This window comes from Carassius auratus, chromosome 10 (assembly GCF_003368295.1).
Source record: "Carassius auratus strain Wakin chromosome 10, ASM336829v1, whole genome shotgun sequence".
Classification (NCBI taxonomy): Eukaryota; Metazoa; Chordata; class Actinopteri; order Cypriniformes; family Cyprinidae; genus Carassius; species Carassius auratus.
The window spans coordinates 20707664-20730318 of record NC_039252.1 but is presented as its reverse complement, the minus strand read 5'-3'; the positions used below and the strand labels follow the sequence as shown (position 1 = coordinate 20730318).

The window sequence follows — 22655 nt, the reverse complement described above, 5'->3', positions numbered from 1 at the left end:
AACTGTTCGAAGCTCTCACCAAATAGGATTTTAAATAGAACGCAGAGGACTAGCATGCAAACTTACCACAGTGTGGATTTCAGAAAGTGTGCAAAGACTTCACGTGCACACTTTACCATAACATGGATTTTAAATACAGTTCTAAGGTGTTGGGGGGGGGGGGGCTTTCCTGGCACTCTGAAAGAGCAGCTCATAGATGGAATGGTGCATCCCAAAACAATATGTTTGAGAGTCATCAACTCGAAAACAGAGAACTAAATCTCAAGTGAGAGGAGAACTAGTGCACTCATAGGTAACCCTTTTTGGTAAATGGGAGCGCTGCTGAACTACTACGAGGACCGCCCAAATAGCCCTTCATGTGTGAGGGAAGCGATTGCTGAAGTGTATTAATAAAGAAACACTGGCTGACTGAAGCCCAAGGAACCAAGGTCTAACCAACTCAAATAAAGGGAACGAAGCTGAGCGTTTAGCCCTTACTGTACAGGATTTCAGAAAGTGCGCAGAGTCTTGTGTGCACACTTACCAATTACGTGGATTTTATAAAGTGTGCAAAGTGTTCAATGTGCACACCCACCACCATATGGATTTCAAAAAGTACACAGAGCTTAGCGTGTGTACAAGCACAAATTTACAAACCTCTGGCGAGGGGAGCATTACCTGAGACAGCATATACAAGAAGATTCTCGCAAATCCAGGTGACCAGGAAGCCCTGGGGCTGGACCAACAAATCCAATCCACTGAGGACATCTTTGCATCTTGCAACTTAAAGGATCTGCTGCCAATGTCTTGGTGCCAACCCCACCTGGCCGGACATCCAGGAAACTCTTTGCAGTGCCATGCCGGGCCTGATAATCAAGAAGGCTCTCAAAGAAACCTATGACCTGGCCTCATGATACTGGAAGAATGAAGCCAGAATCAGGGCTATCATACTGTCTGAAAATATTACCGACAAGTTTTTAGTAAACATTCCCATTGAGCACTGCTAAGAAAACTCACAGAGGATTAATACACACATAACCACCAGCAATCGAATACATATATATATATATATATATATATATATATATATATATATATATATATATATATATATATATATATATATATATATATGTATATATAGAACGGATCATATTTACCCACTCTGGTTCCTGTGCTGGACTCCCTTTAGTCCTGACCATCAGTAAGTTGGTTACTATGAACCATTGAATCAACCAAAAACATCATAGATCCAGCATAGGAGACTGTTATGCAAGACGTTCCCACCTAACCTCTGTCAGGTGGAGAGCTGGTGATTACAATGGAATTAGGAAGGGGAAGATAAAGGCAGATGTAAAAACCCCCAAAGGAAATTAGTAGATACTCAAGTATCGCTCTTATTCAGACGAAAGCGCTGATGCCTCAATTATTTAGGTCTATATAGCTAATTTTGCCCTTCATGACAACTGTGAGGGGGTGAATTTTTTTTATAACTCATCCGTTTAAATTATATCAAGCTTTAAAGTTCTGCATAATTAAGGGAATGGCCATGTGATGAGTGGGGCGGGGCCAAGAGATGTGGGAACGAGCGAGGCCGGTAGAGTGATTGGGAAATCCGCGACACCTGCGCCCCACCGCCGGTCTAGAGTCCCACAGAGGAGATGGAAGGATATAAAACTGGAGCGACGATAGTGAAGGACGAGAGAGGACCAGGCCTGGGCCATTATTTTATGTTTTGCTTTTTATTTATGCACACCAGTCGTCCGTGAGGGGCTGGTGCGCTGGTTTGTGTTTATTTTGAATTAAAGTCTTTGTTTGATTGTCCGCCGGTTCCCGCCTCCTTCTTCCGGATGGATAGGAAGTTTTTATTATTACAGGCCACTTGGATGACAGGTGGATTCCCGCTGATGACAGTGCCATCGCGCTAGGTGGGCGTGGCTTTAGCAACCAGCTCCCGCCTTTTTGCCTATTTTAGATTCGCACAAGGTGACGTGCTGCAAAGATGGCAAGATCTGCACACTTTGAGCTTCAAAAAACGCTCTTCGAAGTCTACGGATGACGTCACGGACACTACGTCCATGTTTTCATATAGTCTTTTACACAAGATTAACATAGAGAGACATAAGTTAGTACTTCAATGTTGTGTTATGTTAGGATTAACATAGGTTTCTGTTATGTAGGTTTTGTAGTGTTACCTTTGTGGTGAAGAGTGGAGCCTGTGGTTAGGTTGAGGATGGACATCAAAATTTAAAGACTACTATATGTTGTTTGACTATTTACATGCAATTATTGTTGTTGTTTTGGTAACTAAATTAGTACATGCCAGCGTGCTGTTGCTAAGTAGCGCTTATCTATAAAGATCTGAATGAATGTGCTGTTAATGGACGCAAGTTGTATAAAATTATCATTGTGATGAGTGGGGTGCGATCTAGTGGTCGACCATTATATCGCCAATGGCGATATATCAACAATGCCGATATATCAGCTGATATTTGTAATTTTTCAAATATCGGCATTGGCCGATAAGTTTTTCTGCTTGGCAGATGTGTTTGAGGCGGGACTTTTATTTTAACGGCACTGAGAGTGGCAGTGCCTGAGTGCAGACAGTGCTCACACTCTCTCTCTTGTTCGCTGTTATCTTTAACAGTTCTGTCTGATATGGATAGAAGTCTGTCTAATAATCTGATAGAACATTTAAATAAAGAAATAAATGTATACAGAAAGTATTATAACAACTTCTTTTATATTACGCCAATTAGTAATAGAAAGACAAACATTAAAATACTTTATTGTTTGCCGTCAGCATCAAGCAAATACAAATTTATATAATTTAAACAAATCTTTGAATCCCTAATGAAAATTTAATTTATGGGCCCAGATTCAATTCAATTCAAGTTTATTTGTATAGCGCTTTTTACAATACAAACTGTTACAAAGCAACTTATGTTTCTACAATATTTAGTAGTAACTTATGGTGGTGACTGTCAGTTTGTGCACGTTTGACAGGATTTTTAGAAAAAATTTATAAAAGACGTAGTCAGCCAGACGATGAACATTATTAATATTATTAATTAATAATTATTATATGATGCAGTCACACTTGTAGCAATATTTGTTAGTTAGTATTTGTTAGTAGATTTAGTGAGAGAGACGCTCTATGTAGGGACTGTCCAGACAGATGACCCACTCACTGCCCTTCTGCATCGTGGATTCCTGCACAAGCCATACTTGCAGCATGATATTTGCAACAACATCCTTAGGATCATTTTTCTCTTTTAGAACTTTTATAAGATCTTTTAGGCTCGGCGGATGGCGGCAGGGAATAAGCTGGGACCTCTGCTGCTGCGACACTGAAGGTGGTGGAAGAAGTAGTGGATCAGCTGAGCAGAGAGATCTGTGGTTTAGCTTGTTCCACTGCAAAGGGATGTCAACGGCAAGCAGGCTTTGAGTCTCATAGATCAGCGGCTTTTCTGTTTAAATTAAAATGTAATTTAAAGTTTATCATTTTAATAATATACTATTTCTATGTACAAAGTTGTATAAAAACATCTGAAAATAAACACATACAAGCCACTTCTGTGTTCATCTGTGCCACCTGTATCACAAATTGTGCTTTTAATATTTAATTTGATTGCTAACCTATTCTTATTATACTTCTTATTCTCTTTGTTTTTATTTTGTTGTTTTAAATAGAAATATTTATAAATATATTTTTTAATTTGACAAAAGATGACATACTTTTTATAAAGTTAGAACAATGCCATTACAAACATAAAAACAAAGTTCCCCGAGCATTACTTAAGGAGTCAAATATCATGATGGAAAGGCACATTTTTTTATTTATTTTTTATTTTTTACTTTTGATTACTGATTTAGAAGGTATTCCTGAAATTGTAGACTGTGCTCCTAAATTTAAAAAATTAAAAATATAAAAGAAAATTAAACGAGGATCCCTGAACTAAATGTATAATTGTATTATTTGGTCTGGACCCAAAGAACTGAACTACAAGTGTAAACACACTCTCAATTGAAAAATAAGATGGCAGTAACATGTTGAGGCCATCTATAGCAAACAAAACAATATTGGTACTATACAAACAAATAAAGAAAAAAACAAGCTTAAACTTTACATTTACTTGTTGTAGCTGATTTTATTGACACTTGTTCACGTACACAGACATTATGTATTTTTCTGCCAAGTATTCCAAAATCATTTAAACTATGTATTAAATTGTACAAGACAAACAAAAATGTTTTGGTGTAATGATGGGTAACCCACTCCCAATGGAAAGAGAACTCGACTACAATCGCTCTGGTTGCATCAGCTCGGTTTACATTACACCTCTGACTATTAGGTTTCAACAGCAACTTTAATGAGACTACAGATGACAGTTCTCTGAGACAAGTGCTAACAGATTCTCAAGAGAGTTTAATATTTGAACAAAAACACGGCAAGGTAAAAGTGCTGATTGGTCACAAAAGAGTTATTGAGAATTATTGCATCATATGACAAGCACATAGGACACTATAGAGACAAGGTGGAAACTGTCACTCTCATTTTTTTTCTTTAGACACTTATTTTTACTTGGAAGGAGAAGACATCGTTATGGATGGCGAACATTTGTGATAAGTGCTAATAGCCTCTCTAGAGCATTACACGTTTTTGTCAGATAATTAACATGGTCCAAAAAAAGGTAAAAGTGTTGATTGGTCACAAGAGAATCATTACGTCATTAATGCAGAGAACACTGAAGACCAGGTTGACCTTTGACTCTCTTTTCCTTTTAACACATACCTTGATGGAGTTTTACAGGATTACTCAAATTTTCGTCCTTTTCTTCTTAGAGATGATGAACCCAATGATAACCTATTCATCTTCTTGTCAAGGGATACACACACAGCATTCACATTACAGTGTTCCCATGCTTATTTGCCTAATATTTTTTAATTTTTTCACACCTTTTCCAGTTCTAGAGTTTAAATGACATGGGTTTACATAAATGTCACAGAATATCTAGTACCAGATCTATATGATGAAATATTTTTCACCCCTGCATACCAAGAATTCCCTATATCCCTGTCCGATTCAGCATCTATGGAATGTGCTGGACCAACAAATCCAATCCACTTAGCCCATCTTTGCATCTTGCAACTTAAAGGATCTGCAGGCCAATGTCTTGGTACCAACCCCACAGGACACATCAGAGCTGTTTAGGCATCACAAGTGAGACCCACATTATATTAAGCAAGCGCTTTTAATGCTGTGGCTGAATCCATGAATCTAACCACTGTATTAACTTCCATGAATTTCTTAATTAAAAAGAATACTAAATATTGATTTTAAAAACCATTCCAAAGAGATCACAAAGAGTGTAATCTATACAATTAAGGACCAGACTTACTAACAAATTAGTTATTAGTAAGCTGTTAGTAAATCTGCCCATCAAAATAATAGCAATAATAATAAGTTGAGCATAGAGGCACATATATTTACTATAATAAGTATACATTTATTTTACATTTACAGGTCTTGAAACCAGAACATTAAAACAATAACTCCAGGTTTTTCCGTGACTGTGGGAACCCTGTATTTTTTTATTATTATTATTATTGTATAATACTTCTATCACAGTTATAAGGTTGATATGTTTATATGCATAGGCTGGAGTTTTTGACCTATACTGCAACCAGCCACCAGGGGGCTGTTTTGGATTCATTTTATCTTTAGGAGTGTAAGGCACAAGGTTGAATTTATGCATACTGTAAGCATTCTTGTGCCTGCTCGCGGGTCAGGGGGCCTAAGTACAATGACATATATAATATCTTTGTTATTCTTTATCTGCAACAGTAAAAGAACCAAAACCCCAAAAGACAAAGAGCAAATAAATATAACAGACAATAAGATTAAAAATGACAAACTATTTCCATCATGTCCACATTTTTTATGTAAGGAAATGATCATGCTTTCATATCTATTGCACTCGTGCACACATTTTGGTAATGCGCACAGAAACATGTCAGCATTGCCCTGTGAATTTATCAGTTAAATAGTTGAATAATAACAGTTGAAGGTTCTTGAAGCAGTTCAACTTAAAGATTCAATATTAGTAGACGCTGCTGCTGATCACTGCTGAGAGATGCTCAGACACAGGTATTTACGCACACTTATTAATCTCTCTCTCTCTCTCTTTCTCTAATAACTGCATTAAAAACTGCATTAGCCTGCTTATCAATGGCTCATTCCAAATTAGATTTTAGAATTCACAGAGGAGGGTTTGGATTGAGGTCCATAAATTCATTAAACACTGAGTTTTCAGGACGACAATATGACAAATATTCTGAAATAAATTGTCTAAACGATGTCTTGAGATGTGGTTGTGACACCAGGCCGTTAAAACTATTAGAGAAATAATGCAGTAAATAATGTCATGGTAAAGTGGTAATGTGGACAAGATGCAGAAGCCTATTAATGGAATGGTCTTTGTCAGTTCTCAAACAAATTCAGATCACTGAAAATCTTCAATGACTAAAAGCAAGTCAATTACTTTGTATGGAATTACATTTGTTTCAATAATAATGAACAAAACTTTATAAAACTGAATCTAACTTTTCAGAAACTATCAAAAATATCCCATTACAAAAGAAGAAAAAAACAATGAAAATTAAAAAAATTAACTCAGTTGCACGAATTTAACATGCTCTTCAAATATGCTTCATTCTTTGTTAATGTTTTTCAAAGATTTGTTTTCGCTAATCATGGATTCTGAATTCATTGCCACAGATTTTGCTTTCGGTTTGCAGTTTTTCGTTTGGTGTTTTGACACAAACCTCTCGTGGGGGCGGGATTAACAGATCTACTCTGATTGGATAGTGAGCTTTTGATCGACAGGTGCTGTCTGACCGGGAAGTACAGACTGCACTCAGTGGCGCACATATTGGAAAGCTCCTATTCGCGTCCATGCATGGGATGTAGTTTATGTCACATACAATCCTTTGTCTCCATTCCATTTCGTGAAAATAAACTGATGAAAAACACGTCAGTACTGAGCTTGTCTGAATTTATTATGAAATGGAAGACAAATATTACGTTTTCGGACATGAAAGGATAGATGTTACCCTTTGTTTTGGTGTAAATTACTTACTGAATGCTAAACTGACAATAATTTAAGACACAGGGAGATTGTAGATGGCTGTGATTAATAGAAAGCCAAATAATATGAAGATCTGTAATACAGTATTGTATTTTTCCAAAACTAAGTTTTATTATTGTTTCTGTGCCGTGACTATGAGGCCGGGAACATATGTGATGTAGGCTCATGCATTTACTAGATTTACTAGTCTCATTCTAGCATTGAATGCCGATGAGGAGTCTAGCCTACAAGACTAGGAAGGACACAGCCTGGGTAGGATACAGCTTTCCATTTGAGAAGCACCCATGATAGAGACAAATATAAATTGATGGGAGTACATTGTGTTGTCAAAACACTGAACTGCTTTTAGGCATGCCCAGTGCTTTAACTGGCCCCAAATAGTTGCCGGTACTCCTATTATAGGCATGCCAATTTCTAGATCAGAAAACTAGAAAATATAAATATTTTTGCAAGAAAATTTTGGCAGCCAGTGGCAGAGATATTACATGCTTCACCTCATAGAATATTACAAGAAGACCACAGGAAGCAATGGCACAAAAGCATATATCAGGTAAAATCCATCATAGTATTATAACCTATAATTCTACATTATAAAATAAAATGATAACCAAAACATAATCTTCATTTATATATTATAATATGCACATTTCTATCATACTAAGAAAAAAAGAAAGCTTTATTTTTTTTTAAAGCTTTAAGAATTTGAGACTTTGGAGCATTTTTTACTTAAGGAGAGGAGATTGCCTAGATACTGTACACCCAACGTCCCCCTGACATAACTGCTTCAACATTAACTGAGGTTACTGAAACCATGCCTTATTTATTTGCATGAACATTTGGGCAGCTTTATTCAAATATTTCCCCATATACATTTGGGGGCATGTTTGAATGAGCCGTTTTATGGGGGCTTGGCAGAGTCTTAATAAAGAATATCTCTTTGGTTTTGAGACTTTAGTCTTTGCAACTTCCGTAATCTTATCTATGCACAATCAGCTTGTAACACTCCAAAGAGAAAGGAAAACTTGAAATCGCATCATATGACCCCTTTAATAACACTGACTCACAGCTGCAAGAGCTGATCATAACCTGTGGGTCAAGGTGACATGCATTTAACAACAATGAACACAACATTTCACAGGTTGAAAGACTATTAAAGATTATTTTGGAAATGAAGAAGAAAAATGGAAATTCTGACATAGAACACTACTTATTTTGTAAGGAATCAGAGAAAAAAGACTGCAGAATTCAATAGACACTGGCAACTGATCTTTTGTTCTGAGTTAGTAGTTCGATTTAAAAACATTAATTCATTTTTGCTAATTGTTGCATGTATTATCGAGTGTAAGTACAAATAAAGATATGTATTTTCTTCAAAAATGCTGCTTGTGCACTACCATTTCATATTATGAACACTTATTCACTATTAACTATGACATTTCCTTCAAATAAATTCCTAATTTGCTGCTTATTAATAGTTAGTAAGGTAGTCATTAAGTTTAGGTATTGGGTAGGATTAGGAATTTAGAATAAGATCATGTAGAATAACGCATTGATATGTGCTTAATTACTACTAATACATGGCTGATATCCTAGTAATATTCATAAAAATAAGCAACTAGTTAAGAGACCCTAAAATAAAGGGTTACCAAAACTAGGGCAAACAAACAAACAAAAAATGAATGGCATGGAAAAAAAAATCACCCTTTGCACATTAAACTACCATTTTCATGTATTAGTCAGAGGTAAAATCTTTAGATAATGTGGTCACACAAGTTTTTTATTTTTTATTTTTTTAAGCTGAAGGCAAGGGTTTGACTGGTTAAGATTCCTTTTGAGGAAAAAAACAGAAATTCTTCCTTGTAAGAAAAACACTGAAGAATTTCTTCCTTCTGAGAAACATCCTGTCTGATAAGCAGAGAAGACATACAGGTGTACTTTTTCCTTCTCTGATTGTTGTAATGCTCAGCGGGGTTTCATAGTTTACATAATCATACCATAATTTTTTTCAAACCTGTGTGAGTTCATTTCTTGTGCTGAACACAACAGAAGATATTTTGAAGAATGTGGGGAAAAAAAGTTGATGGTCCCTTTTAAAGGAAAACGCCACTGTTTTTCCATATTCCACTCACTGTAGCATGTGGCGCCAGCTTAGCACCATTCATTCCTTAGGATCCAAACAGAGATTAATTTACAAGCTACCTAGCACTTTCCTTATTTAAAGTTACATGAGTAGTTACACGAGTAAGTATGGTGGCCAGTGCTGCGTTAAGCCTTTGCATGTTATATTCAGTGAACATACAGCATATAAAGATATAAAAATAAGCAATGTGCACCTCATAATCCCATATAGGCTATTTACATAAATTAAACAGTATATTATCGAGTAATAATCATACAAATCAGAAACAGCTCAGCAAATAAAATTAATTCAATATCACTCACCACTAAAATGGCTTCTTCCTGCTCTTCTTCATTGAGAATTCCTCAATTAAATCCTCATTCATCATACAAAAATAACATGGAATTGTTACTGCACATAGGTGGAATAATTTAGGAAGCAGATATAATGTGAAATTACATAAGCCTACATACATTATGGCATAACATTTGAAAGCAAAACTGACCATCTTATGAAACGTCAGTCAATAAATCATTTTTAAACAATGACACTTAACAATTTGAACTGAAATTTTATTGCAACCATGTAGCCTATGAATGCATGAAAAGTATTATAATAATTGTTTTTTTTTTTTTTTTAATGAAAGAGGACATATAAAGTATGGGCTGCTTTTGGTGTTTGAATTTGGCTTTCAATAATGAGGTCCAAGTTTAATAGCTAATACACTAAAGTTTATTATTATTATTATTATTATTATTATTTTGTTTCTCTATTGAACAAGATTAGTGGATACAGCTAACAGCTGAGTCTGTGATTGGCTACATTGCGCAACCCTTTACATACATGCTATAAACAGAAACTATGTCTAGCTTGCATGTCATGTTAATGTAAAAATTTTTTTGGTATTGTTTTGCTTTTGTGCAACAGATAAATAACAATTTATATAACTCTTATTTTAGTTAGTAAGTTTGTTTTTTATTTCAATGATCAATTTGTGGAAAACAATTCAAATAGGAGGTCAAACATTCTAAAAGCCTGCAAGTACAATAGGTCTGAAGAGACTCGTTGAAATCATGAGTTGATTTTGTGGCAAAATATGTATTTTCTGTTATTGCATATATTGCAAGATAAGTTAAAACATTCCAAATGCACCTGCAGACTATTTTTCCAGGCAGGTTTTTCATCAGTGAAGATTTTTTTAAATAGTGTAAAAATCTTGACTAGTCTCATTCATGTGAACCCTATCTCGTGTCTCATCTCAGATATTTGCCTTCACTTTGGTGTTGCTTAAATCTGCTTCAGCATGTGTTTACACATATGTTTGATTATTTTTTGCCAGCCTGTTTATTATTATTATTATTATTATTATTATTATTATTCTGTTCTGTAATATCATTTTCATAACCAGGTGTTTTAGTTTTAAGCGTTAATCTCACTGAATTTGTATTTCTCTCAAGCAATTGTTAAACTCTTTAATTTTACATTTTAAAAAGTTTGCTTTAATGGGATGTTGCATGACATGACATTTTTTCAATGTCACAAGATAAAAAAAATTATAATAATAATTAATATTATCATCATTTAAAATGTTTTGTCTTACATGGAACCATTGTCATAAAACTTGTTATTATATTTATTATTATTATTATTATTATTATTATTATTGTTATACATTTTTAGCTAAATCTCAAAATTGTCATATGGTGTGTCTCAAAGATGTTCAATAAATTACAACTTTTATCAATTTAAAAGGAAAGCATACAATTTAAAATACAAATATCAGTTCTTGATATTTAAGTTCATCCATATTTTTGGATATTTCTAAAAGCATATGAAATTGATACATTATGACACTAAAATCTTTGTCCTCTGGTGTGACACCATATCCTGTTATAAAACTCTATGGACAAATTTAATTAGTTGAAGGACCAGGAATATTGTTTTACAAAAATAAAAATAAAATAAAAAAAATTGTATACTGTATATTTGTCAACTACCCAAATATATTTTCCTATCTGTATCTTGAAAGATATAGATATAATATAAATATATATTCAGTGTAGAATGTGTACATTTGGATGGGTTAGGTATGGAGGCCCCTTTTAGAAATCTGCTTAGGGCCCCCAAAATGCTAGGGCTGGCCCTGTATGCAGCAAACACATAGAGATGTAACTAAGACAGAAGTTAATGTGCATTCTAAAAATCTTAACAATTAAGACGTAATATTTAAGTTTTAAATTTACAATCATTTATATGCTTGATTTATCAAGGGTTATTAAGGCTGAAATTAGTTTTATTTTTATTTATTTTTTTAATCCTGTATCTAAACTGTAAATCATGCAATTGTATGGCTCAGTACTGTATATTACCATAGACATTGTCCAACACCACTCATACAGTGTTCATTTTACTTGTGCAGCACTTAAAATGGGTCATAAATAGCCTTAAATTATTTTTTTTTAATTCTGCAGATACCCTATAAATAGTTCAATAAAATTCATTGCTTCATATTTGTTGATATATTTTAATTCAAAATCTCCAGAATATCTGCCCGAAGGGCTACCAGTAATATTTTAATTTTGTGAGCCCTGATGGATGTTCTGTTTACGATCAATAATCACATCTCTACGTTTGAGTGATTTGCAGAAATCCCACTCGCTATGAAACGGTAGAGACCAGGCGGCAGAGGATTCTGCATGGTCTTAAAGCCTCCTGTAGGGGCTACGTTCGCAATTCAAATAATGATTTGTAAATTATTCATTTTCTGTATAGCTTTTATTCGAATTTTATATACACTTTTATATGGTTTTTATAGCTATGGGACGATTATGTATTATATGGAACAGGTGGCAGGCAACCTTATTTAAGATGCAAAAGAGAATCGTCTCGAGGGCCCCCTAGTGTTCGGGGCCCTGTGCTGCAGCCCATGTTGCCCCTTACATACATGAAAATCCCTCACCTTTCAGCAAAATTTGCTGTTTTGAAACCAAAATAGGATATAAAGAATGACTAGAATGTATGGCAGAAGAGCACTTCGCAGCACTCGCGCAGTATTGTCATCACTCTTGAGAACTCCCCCTCCCCCTCTAACTTCTGTCAATACAACCAACTTGAGGAGCTTTCAGGAGTGATGATATTACTACGCCGAGGGTGAAGTGCTGCGAAGTGCTCTTCCGCCATACATTATAGTCATCATTTTTATCTGCTTAGGAAATTGCCACTGTTTATTTTGTGTCACCATACTTACTCATGTAACTACTCATATAACCATCTTTAAATAGGCCAATAAATACAGCTCATGCTTTCACAGTATACATATTTTATTGTATTTAACACTTTTACAATTTTACATTTATAAACAAAGGATGACTGATTCTTAGCATACTTTAAAATACAATAGAAAAACTACTGTTATTCAGATTACTCTGAAGAAATTTAATCTTCAAGAAGAAAGAATGGTAAAGACAGTGATCGGTCTACAGTATCGAAGAAAATTTATTTTTTTATAAAATCTAAAGTATTAAAATACATCAGGCATATAATTAATTGGTAATCTAATGTATCACAATACATTAGTAGATTCCCTGCTTGAAATTGTATTGACTGTTAATATCTGGACTGATGCAATCAGTCCCACCATCACATTTAGTAGTTTAAATATTTCATGACTGAATGTATTAGTTCAGTTAAAGTCTCTGAAAACAATTCAGTAACTAAAAAGAATACAGTGCCTTCATATTAGATAACTATGTATCATTTTTCATTATGCTATATGTTGCACATTCAAATTATATATATATATATATATATATATATATATATATATATATATATATATATATATATATATATATATATATATATATATATATACAAAACATAAATTTAAAAAAAAAACATAATTTTAAGTTTAAGTTTTCAGAAGTGCTGCTAATCAAGAGCGGCCTGTTCTAAAAGACCCTCCATCAATACTTGTTGGAACAAAGCAACTCTGTTGTCAAGAATCCCAAGAAAGCTAAACTGATACTCTAGAAGCTCTGCGGCTGCTCTCTCCACTTTCTGTTGCTGAATCTTTTCTTCCGCTTCTATAAACATGTCCTGAGTGAAGCATTCTCCCCCATTTGCTGCCACCATTTCATCAATTTTCTCCATTAATCTTCTTACTTGAACTCGATTGTTCTTTTCAGTGTTATCAAAAGCAACATATCTACTACCACAACTCTGGATCACTCTACGGAGTTCTGCATGGCCGGTTTTCACATATTCCTCAACTGTTTGATTACCAAGTAAATCTGCATGAGTGAAGACCACTATCATGTATTTTGAAGCTTCTTCTCCAAAGAGCTCTTGCAGGGCCTGGACTGATCTTTGCTCCTCAGCAGTGAAACGGCCAATTTGTATCACCAGCAGGAACGCATGAGGACCTGGTGCTGAGACCTGTATACATCTCACTATTTCTCTTTTGATGAGTTCTTTTGATTTGCTGGTATCCAAGATTCCAGGGGTGTCAATCACATAAATCTCTCTTTTGTTACAGACCATTGCTTTTTTGCACCGCTCAGTGACAGAGGTTGCAGAAGGGCTTGATTCAAAAACCTTTCTGCAAAGTATAGTATTTCCCAAAGCACTTTTTCCCACTCCAGTTTTTCCAATCAATACTATGCGAAGTCGTGGACCTACAGTATGAAAACAGCAAAGGATGAAAAATAAAATGTATAATGAAACATACAGACAATGGAGTTGAATTTGTTTTACATTTTAAGCCTGGCCCATTATATCATATCATATCAATGCACATATAAACTTTATGATTCAAATCCATTAAAAATATTTTTGTTGTACATTTAAACTATATGAGTTATATAATCCCCACATATTAATACTTATTAATGAAAAAACTCAATGTTTACTATTAATGAGCTTTCAGCATTTATTAGAAACCAAACTAAACAACACGGTTTCCGTTTATTTTGATGGTCCATTTAACACATTCTGTTGAGTATAAGTAACACTGCATCTCCACATCATATAACTCTCTAACTAGAGTGTTAGTAGAGTATTAGTTGACTGGTGGGGTTTGGGTTAGAATAAGTTGACATGTACTTGCAAAATTACTCATAGTCAGTATGTCTGTTGGGACAGAATCACAATAAAGAGTTAGCAGAAATAAATCCGAGAGTCTACTAATACTCTACTGAGAGTTAGTTGACATGCTGGTGCAAAGTTACTTGTCAACAGAATGCTCAAAACAACCCAAGTCAAAATGTTTTGCACACAACCTACCTCGCGGAATATAAATGCGGGGACAACATGGGCAGCTCATTTCCTTCAGCAACAGCTTCTCTTGACAGCGACTGAAACAATTTTTGGCGTGACCTTATTAATACCAGATTTTTTTGTGACGTCACTTTTTTCTTTTTTTTTTTTGTTGCATTTATACAGAGCTAGCTTTTACTTTTATTTGATCACTGTTTTCCTGCTTCGCCTCATAACATATAACCAGAGGTGTTCTTGCAACTTGGTGAACAGACTGGAAATTCAACATGCCAAAAGGTAAAACACGTTGTTTGTAGGGCTGTCACACAATGTTATTTTCGCCAAAAAAATTATTCATGGCATTGACATTTTGAAGTATCTATGAAAAAACTTGGGGAAACAGCCAAATAGATTTTTAGTTTTTCTTTTTACCCAGTGAACATAAGGACACTGATAAACACAGGGCACATGCATTTTTACTGCTTCTTCTTCAGGTCACAGCTGACCCTAGACTCTGTCTTCTTTGAAGCTCCCTGTGAAATAACAAGAGAGAAAATACTGTCAAGTTCAACAGAAAGATGAATAAATATTAACATCAAAACTGATAATTTAACCTGTAAACTTGCATACCCGTATTTTAATCTCTTTATCCTTAAAGTTGCTCCAGTGCCAATTAAGTCATGCAGTTAACGCGCTTCTAATTCAGTATTAATGTGAGGCATTAAGTGCATGGCACTGCGACCAACTTAACATTTTACAGAGTTTAATGTAGCAATGCAGTCACTCACAGTTTTCTAGATTTGTTTTAATCGTGTAATAGATTTGAACAAAGAAATCAAGTGCTACGCACATGTATTGGTCATGACGTGACTGCAAATACAAAAATTTGATAAGTAAAGAAAATGCGGTCCTTTTTAAAAGAATTACCCCTTCTGTAAATATATGAACACAAGAAACCACTGTTAACAGGTCAATGTATCATTTCCCATTCCATGACTAGTAAAATAATGGCAACTTACATTTTGAAAATGGTTCTTCTCAGAGTTGTGCAATGCGCACTGCCTACTTCTTGATTGACAGGTGTCAGCATTAAAGGGTTAGTTCACCCAAAAATCTAAATTATGTCATTACTCACCCTCATGTCATTCCAAACCCGTAAGTTTAAGATATTGTAGATTTAGTCCGAGAGCTTTCTGTACCTCCATTAAAAATGTATGCACGGTTTACTGTCCATGGTTAGAAAGGTAATAAAATCATCATCAAAGTAGTCCATGTGACATCAGAGGGTCAGTTAGAATTTGTTGAGGCATCGAAAATACATTTTGGTCCAAAAATATCAAAAACTATGACTTGCATGCTTTTCCAGCGCGTCTGCAGTGTAGTGATATCCGGTTTTCAAACGATTTAACCGGTTCACCAAATCGAACCAAATTGCCAATGACATCATTACGTCGAGCGCAAAAGAAACGGTGAACCATTTTCTTCAACCGGTTTATTGAATCGAACTGTCCGAAAGAAGTACTGGTGATCCGAAAACAGATGCAACCGGTTCTTGACTCGAGAACGAGTCAAATCTTTTGTTCATTATCTGGCTCAGCTCGGTGTTCATCTTCAGTTCTCTCTTCACAGCAGTTCAGTCAGTGTACTGTTTGAGTAAATTAATTACTTCGGGATATTGGTTTGTTTGAACTCAGAGGGAGTGTCAGCCACATTAAAAAAGGTAACAGCTTAAGTCATTTGTGGATTAATACTTATTGGAGACGTGAACCGTTTAAAATGATTCAGTTCCATTTGATGAACTGGTTCAAGAAGAACCGGTTAAATCTAATGATTCATTCACGAACCGGATATCACTAAACCTGAACATTCTTTATATTCTCTGCCAGTTTCTATATTTTACTTCAAAATTATCTATTACATGCAATTGGGAGAAAATCATTTTAATTCTTCATGGGAGAAAATAAAACTACACAAGTTTCAAATGGTGGCAGCGTTATCACCTTAGTTCTGCTGGGACAAAACAGCATGGATGAATGCCTGGCTGCACATTGCTCTGGGTGTGTGTCCACAGTGTGTGTGTGTTCACTGCTCTGTGTGCGTGCACTTCGGATGGGTTAAATGCAGAGCACGAATTATGAGTATGGGTCACCATACTTGGCTGAATGTCACGTCACTTAACTGCTTCCAGCCAAGAAAGTCCATGTATCAAAAACCACTATAGAAGATAACACTACAGAGGAGATGAGCGTGGGCATCTGAAAACAGCTAATAGTCATCTAATAGAATGTGATCAAATCGACATACTGGCTTTTTTTTTTTCTTATGTATGTAGCTTTCAGATCAATCCAAACTAGTCAAGTGATCTCAATTCACCACAACTATAACTGGCTAGTCAGTCAATATTTTGGCTGGCATTTTGCATCACAATGGTTTTTAAACATTGCTTCCAGCAACCACAGAGGTGTATTTGCCCGAATTGAGAATGTTTGCATGTTTTTTTTTTTTCATTAAATTCTTAAGTAATACACCTTATAGGTTTGCAGACAGCTGAGAAAAAAAACATGCTAAATGCAAAAAAAGATAATGCCATGATAACCATGTACAGTAACATATGATAACACCATAAATGCTATCGAAGAGTGTGTTCAACAATTTGGTTTACACAAATACATCAGCAGCATATTGGTGACATGCCCTCATCATCAAAACTACTCCTAAAAAACAAAGGTGCTTCAAAAGGTTTTTCAGAGCAATGCTGTAGAAGAACCATTTATGGTTCCATAAAGAACCATTCAAAGGTTCTTTAATAGAACCATCTCTTCCTTACCTTTTAACAATCTGAAGAACCTTCTTTTGCAACAAGGAGCCTTATGTGAAATGAAGGTTCTTCAGATGTTAAAGGTTCTTTGTGGAACCATTTAGACAAAATGAAAATGCTGTTTCTGAGACTTCCTCTAGAAAAAAAAAAACGTATTTTCCTTTTTACAAAACAGAAGTAAAAAATTGCAAACATTACTGCAGCATTACAGGGAAGTCGCGGCCTAATGGTTAGAGAGTTGGACTCGCAATAGAAAGGTTGTGAGTTCGAGTCTCGGGCCCACAGAAATTGTAGGTGGGGGGAGTGCATGTAGTTCTCTCTCCACCTTTAATACCACGACTCAGGTTTCCTTGAGCAAGGCACCGAACCCCTCCCTGGGTGCCCCAGCATAAATGGCTGCTCAGTGCTCCAGGGGTGTGTGTACTTCGGATGGGTTAAATGCAGAGCACGAATTCTGAGTATGGGTCACCATACTTGGCTGAATGTCTTTTCACTTTCAAAGTCTGCTACTCTGGCTCCCTCTAGTGGCCAAACTAAGTTCACATTGTTCCAAACAGAATTATCAAAACTTTTATAATATTACATTTTACAAGTTGTTTTATATTTAAAAGAATAATTGAATAAGATTTGAACATTCTTTTAAATATCAAGAACATTATGACCTAAGAAACACAGAAGAGAACCATCATTACAAAAACGTTTATTAATGGTTGACTGGATGAACAGTGTCCAATTAAGTATATTTACAGAATTATCTACACACTGGAATGAGCAGTTGGACAAAAACCTGAAGTGGAGTCAAGGAGGAAGACGGGCACAAAGACAGAGCAAATGAGACTGAAACTAAGTTGAGTCTGTGCATGGTCTTTAACAACCCTAGATTCAGCCCACAGCACCTGATAAAGCCAAATATCAAACTACTATTGTTTAAGTGTGCCCATATATCTGCCAATTACATGAAATGGCTTAAGGTTACAGAATTGTGAATCCATTGAACTGGAAACCACCACAGGCACATAGTAGTAAAATGCATTTTCCCAAAACATCTATTGAAATAATTTCTGATATGCAGATCGAAACGCTGCCGAAGACAGATTTCAGTCTTGTACTTTGGATTTAGGATGTTTCTTCATCAATCTTGGGTGCCAGGTAGTATTTGACGTGTCCCATATCTGCAATCTTGTACTCAACCACTGAAAAGTAAAAAAGGACAACCATTTAAATTGTTTCAACTCAAAAATCAATTAAATATGATTATGAGAGCATGCATCATACCTAGCGGAATGTCTGCAGACATGCTGAGCGTGACTGTCTTGGACAGAGGAGTGGCCTTGGTGAAAAAGTTCAGGTAGTTCAATGCAAAGATAAGCTGCACTGGCTCATTCATCTCAATTGTCACCTGTAGAGAACACAGCATTGTGAATTACCTTCATGACACACAAACTCACAACTGCCACACCTGACATTTCTTGGTAATGTTACCGCTTCTTCCTCCTTGTCGACATTGCTGGTCTGTGAGAGCTTGATGTTGCCTGTGCCCAGCTCTCCACTAGCAGAAAACTTCACACCATCCTTGGCGCAAGAGATCATGACAGCATCACCGATCTGTGACAGATCCCTGCAGATTCGGGCAAATTCACCAGAGGGCATCTTCACCACACAGCTGTATTCCTGCTCCTAAAGTGAAAAAGAGAATGAAACGATTTAAAAAAACAAACAAAAAAACAACATGTACATTGACACCAGTATTTGTAAAATAATTCTTACTGGAATGCCAAGCTGCTCCACATCCAGATCCATCAGTTTCATCTCATAGTCGGACACTTTCTCCTGATCTGAAAACATATTCAAAAGTTCAGTGTGCTCTAATATAATAACTCACAGCAAAATATCAATAACATATAGCCAGAAAAAAAGATAAGGCATAGGCAAATTGTAACTTTTTCATAGATTTAAGATAAATATGTAACAACTAAGAATATTAAAGTCTTCTGAACTCACTGAGGGTTTCAAAGACAAGTGCCAAAGAGTCCGCATTGTCTTCTGCCCTAAGTGTGATGATATCTTCATTTCCAGCACACTTCAGAATCTTTGACATGCTAGAAAACAAGCATAAAATAATTAGAATAAAACAATCAGTTTTAGCACTTTTTATTGAAACAAATAGAATTGTATTCTGAATCAAATCAATTCACGCTGTAACAACAATACTTTCTCTTTTAAAACTATTATTATACACTCGAATATTTGACTGTCAGTAAAAAAAATTAGTCCACGTATTTTTTGAGGAAGTTTTTATTGTCTCATGAAGTCTTATTGTCATTCAGCAACCCGGCTCTTTTTCGCGCCAACCAGCTTGAGCGCGGGGAAATGACGTCACGCTCAGCAGTGAGGGGAGAATGCAGGAAATACTCTACGCGCCAAATGCTACTAACGTTAAACCTTTTTGAACTGCAGTTATTTGGGATGCATTTAAACAATATTAATCATCGTGAAAGGAATAAAACCCATTTTTACATCTTACAAATGGCGGGCTCCTCGCGCAGCCGGGCATGAACAGACATGTTCAGCTTTCACGATGTAAGCGGTAACATGGCAAATAAACTCTCTACTAAACTCTCATAATTTCCATCAGTGAGGTTATCGTTACCTGCTCAAATTGACACCCATGGCCAGGTTTCTGTCGCAGCGGTAGGAGTCGAAGCCATCGCTCCGGAGCGTGAGTTGCACCAGAGACACATGAGATGAGTCCATGCTCTGCAGCGAGATGCCCGAGGAGCTGACATCCCAGCAGGCTTCGGTGATGAGGTCCTTCAGAGCCTCCAGAACCTTCTTCAGGATTGATCCTTGAACGAGACGTGCCTCAAACATTGTGCTGCTTTTTTTAATGGGAGGAGGAAAAAAAGTTATCTAATTCCTGTTATAACACAAGCTTGGTCTGGATTTCTGATTGTCTTCTAGTGCAGGAACGCAGTAATTTTAGACTATCAAATTGTTTTAGCAGTAGCACGTAAGAATCCTATGACTCTAAAAGAAACACAGGCGTATCTGTCCCGTCTTCTCTTCTCTCGAGGCTCTGAATGTAACTGCGCGCGCTTTTGCTGGGACTTTCATAAACTGGTCCACTCTTGCCTTCGTCATTTCCTGTAAAGCTAGACTCCTCCTGGAACACGGACGCATTTAGTTGAGTTGTACGTGGCCTTGTGATTTGCATAGTATATTTTATAGGTGATTTGTCAAAACGTTAACTAATAATAAGTACTACTAATCATTAGTAGTAGTAATAGTAGTAATTATTTTTGGTAGGTTTAAAACGGAAATTAAATTTAAAAATAACTGGTACAGATAAACAATTACTGAAATTAAAAATAAATCCTACAAATGACATGAATATCTGGGTGTTTGTAAAAATATATATATATCTATGTATCCATCCATCCATATGTCCTTTTAAAACAAAGAGCATATACAGTACTCTTTGGTCAAATGTGATGCTACTGCAACGTGACAAATGATTATTGAAATGTAGAATTATGAACTACAGCAATCGGCCACAAGAGGGCACCATTTCCAACGTCAATTATTCATGTGTGCGTATGTGTTATTGCAGTAAATAAAATTGCATCAACTACAAAATAAATGATGTCATAAAAGTGTATAATAATTATACACAGTTTTAGCTATGTATATCTTTTTACTATATTATATCAGCTTAGAACAGAATGTTTTGCTCTCACATTGAAAGTACACACATACAGGTGCTGATCATATAATTAGAATATCATCAAAAAGTTGATTTATTTCACTAATTCCATTCAGTGTGAAACTTGTATTTTATATTAATTCATTAAATTCAGACTGATATATTTCAAATCTTTGTTTCTTTTAATTTTGATGATTATAACTGAAAACTAAGGAAACTTCCTGGTATACGGCTGCGTTGAAAACACTGTGGACCAACACCAGCAGATGACATGGCACCACAAACCATCACTGAATGTGGAACCTCTACACTGGACCTCAAGCAACGTGGATTGTGTGCCTCTTCTCTCTTCCTCCAGACTCTGGGACCCTGATATCCAAAGGAAATGCAAAATTTACTTTCATCAGAGAACATAACTTTGGACCACTCAGCAGCAGTCCAGTCCTTTTTGAAGCGAGATGCTTCTGACGCTGTCAAGTCAGCAGTCTTCCCCATGATTGTGTAGCCTACTGAGATACCATTTAAAGCCCTTTGCAGGTGTTTTGTCACAATTGATCAGAGTGTGGCACCAGGTGTCTTCAATATTGAACCTTTTCACAATATTTTATAGATACTGAATTCGGGATTTTCCTCAGTTGTCAGTTATAATCATCGAAATTAAAGAAATAAAAATTTGAAATACATCATTCTGTGTGTAATTAATGAATATGCAAGTTTCACTTTTTGAATGGAATTCATGAAATCAACTTTTTGATGATATTCTAATTATATGACGAGCACCTGTACATACAAAAATGTACATTTAACAAAATGTAAACGATACCGAAAAAGTAAACAACACAAATGGATACAGGTGTATAGTATACAGCAAATCACACCAGAATGCCATGAATATAACAGAGGACTCGGCACAGAGCTTTGTGGATCTCCAGTGCTGAGATGCAGAGTGGTTGAGTGATGGCCCTCCAGTCTGACAGTCTGTGCGCGTTTTTCTTTTAAAATCCTTTACCTAGAAACATATGTAATCACTGACACCCAGGCTAAGCAGTCTGGTGACCTTTCTGCTGGGAATGATAGTGTTAAATGCAGGACTAAAGTCCACAAATAGCATTCTTAAATGTTCCCGGGGATAGAGAGCTGTGTCGATGGCATCATCAGTTGACCTGGTAGCTCTGTATTATGTTAATTAGAGGTGGAAGGAAGTGATGATTTAATGTGTCTGTACCAGCCTCTCAAAACACTTCATCACAGTGGAAGTGAGAGCCACAGGTCTGTAATCATTAAGACTGTTGATAGCCGTTTTCTTGGGGACGGGCACAGTGGTGGCAGACTTGAGGCAGTTGGGGGCTGCTTCTATAATTGGTGAGATGCTGGATACCCTGCCAAACTCTTCGAGAATTTTTGGACTGTAAGATGCTTATTTATATCATAATTTATACAAAGTTAGAGTGTGAAGTGCATGTACAATAATTATATGAAAATAGGTTGAACTATATTATAGATGAACTATGTGTGTTATAAAAGTGCATGCATAATAATTATATTACAGATGAACTTTGACAGTGCAGAACACTTTACAAGAGGTATGTTTTTATCATTGTTATCTATATTTCTATGAAAATATAAAGT

The 22655-nt window shown here is 35.7% G+C and overlaps 2 protein-coding genes across 2 annotated transcripts; both read right to left on the bottom strand.

The window, feature by feature from the left end:
* Nucleotides 1–13163: 13163 nt before the first annotated feature.
* On the bottom strand, nt 13164–14754 carry LOC113110309 (GTPase IMAP family member 7-like). The gene is made up of 2 exons (XM_026274422.1): nt 14533–14754; nt 13164–13925 (listed from the first exon to the last, which is right to left on the bottom strand). Exons 1-2 carry the CDS (start codon nt 14570–14572, stop codon nt 13180–13182), a joined length of 786 nt encoding a protein of 261 aa, XP_026130207.1. The 5' UTR covers nt 14573–14754; the 3' UTR covers nt 13164–13179.
* A 3252-nt stretch (nt 14755–18006) lies between these two features.
* LOC113110310 (proliferating cell nuclear antigen-like) lies at nt 18007–20441 on the bottom strand. The gene is made up of 6 exons (XM_026274423.1): nt 19974–20441; nt 19325–19422; nt 19091–19158; nt 18806–19000; nt 18599–18722; nt 18007–18516 (listed from the first exon to the last, which is right to left on the bottom strand). Exons 1-6 carry the CDS (start codon nt 20192–20194, stop codon nt 18440–18442), a joined length of 783 nt encoding a protein of 260 aa, XP_026130208.1. The 5' UTR covers nt 20195–20441; the 3' UTR covers nt 18007–18439.
* Nucleotides 20442–22655: the final 2214 nt, after the last annotated feature.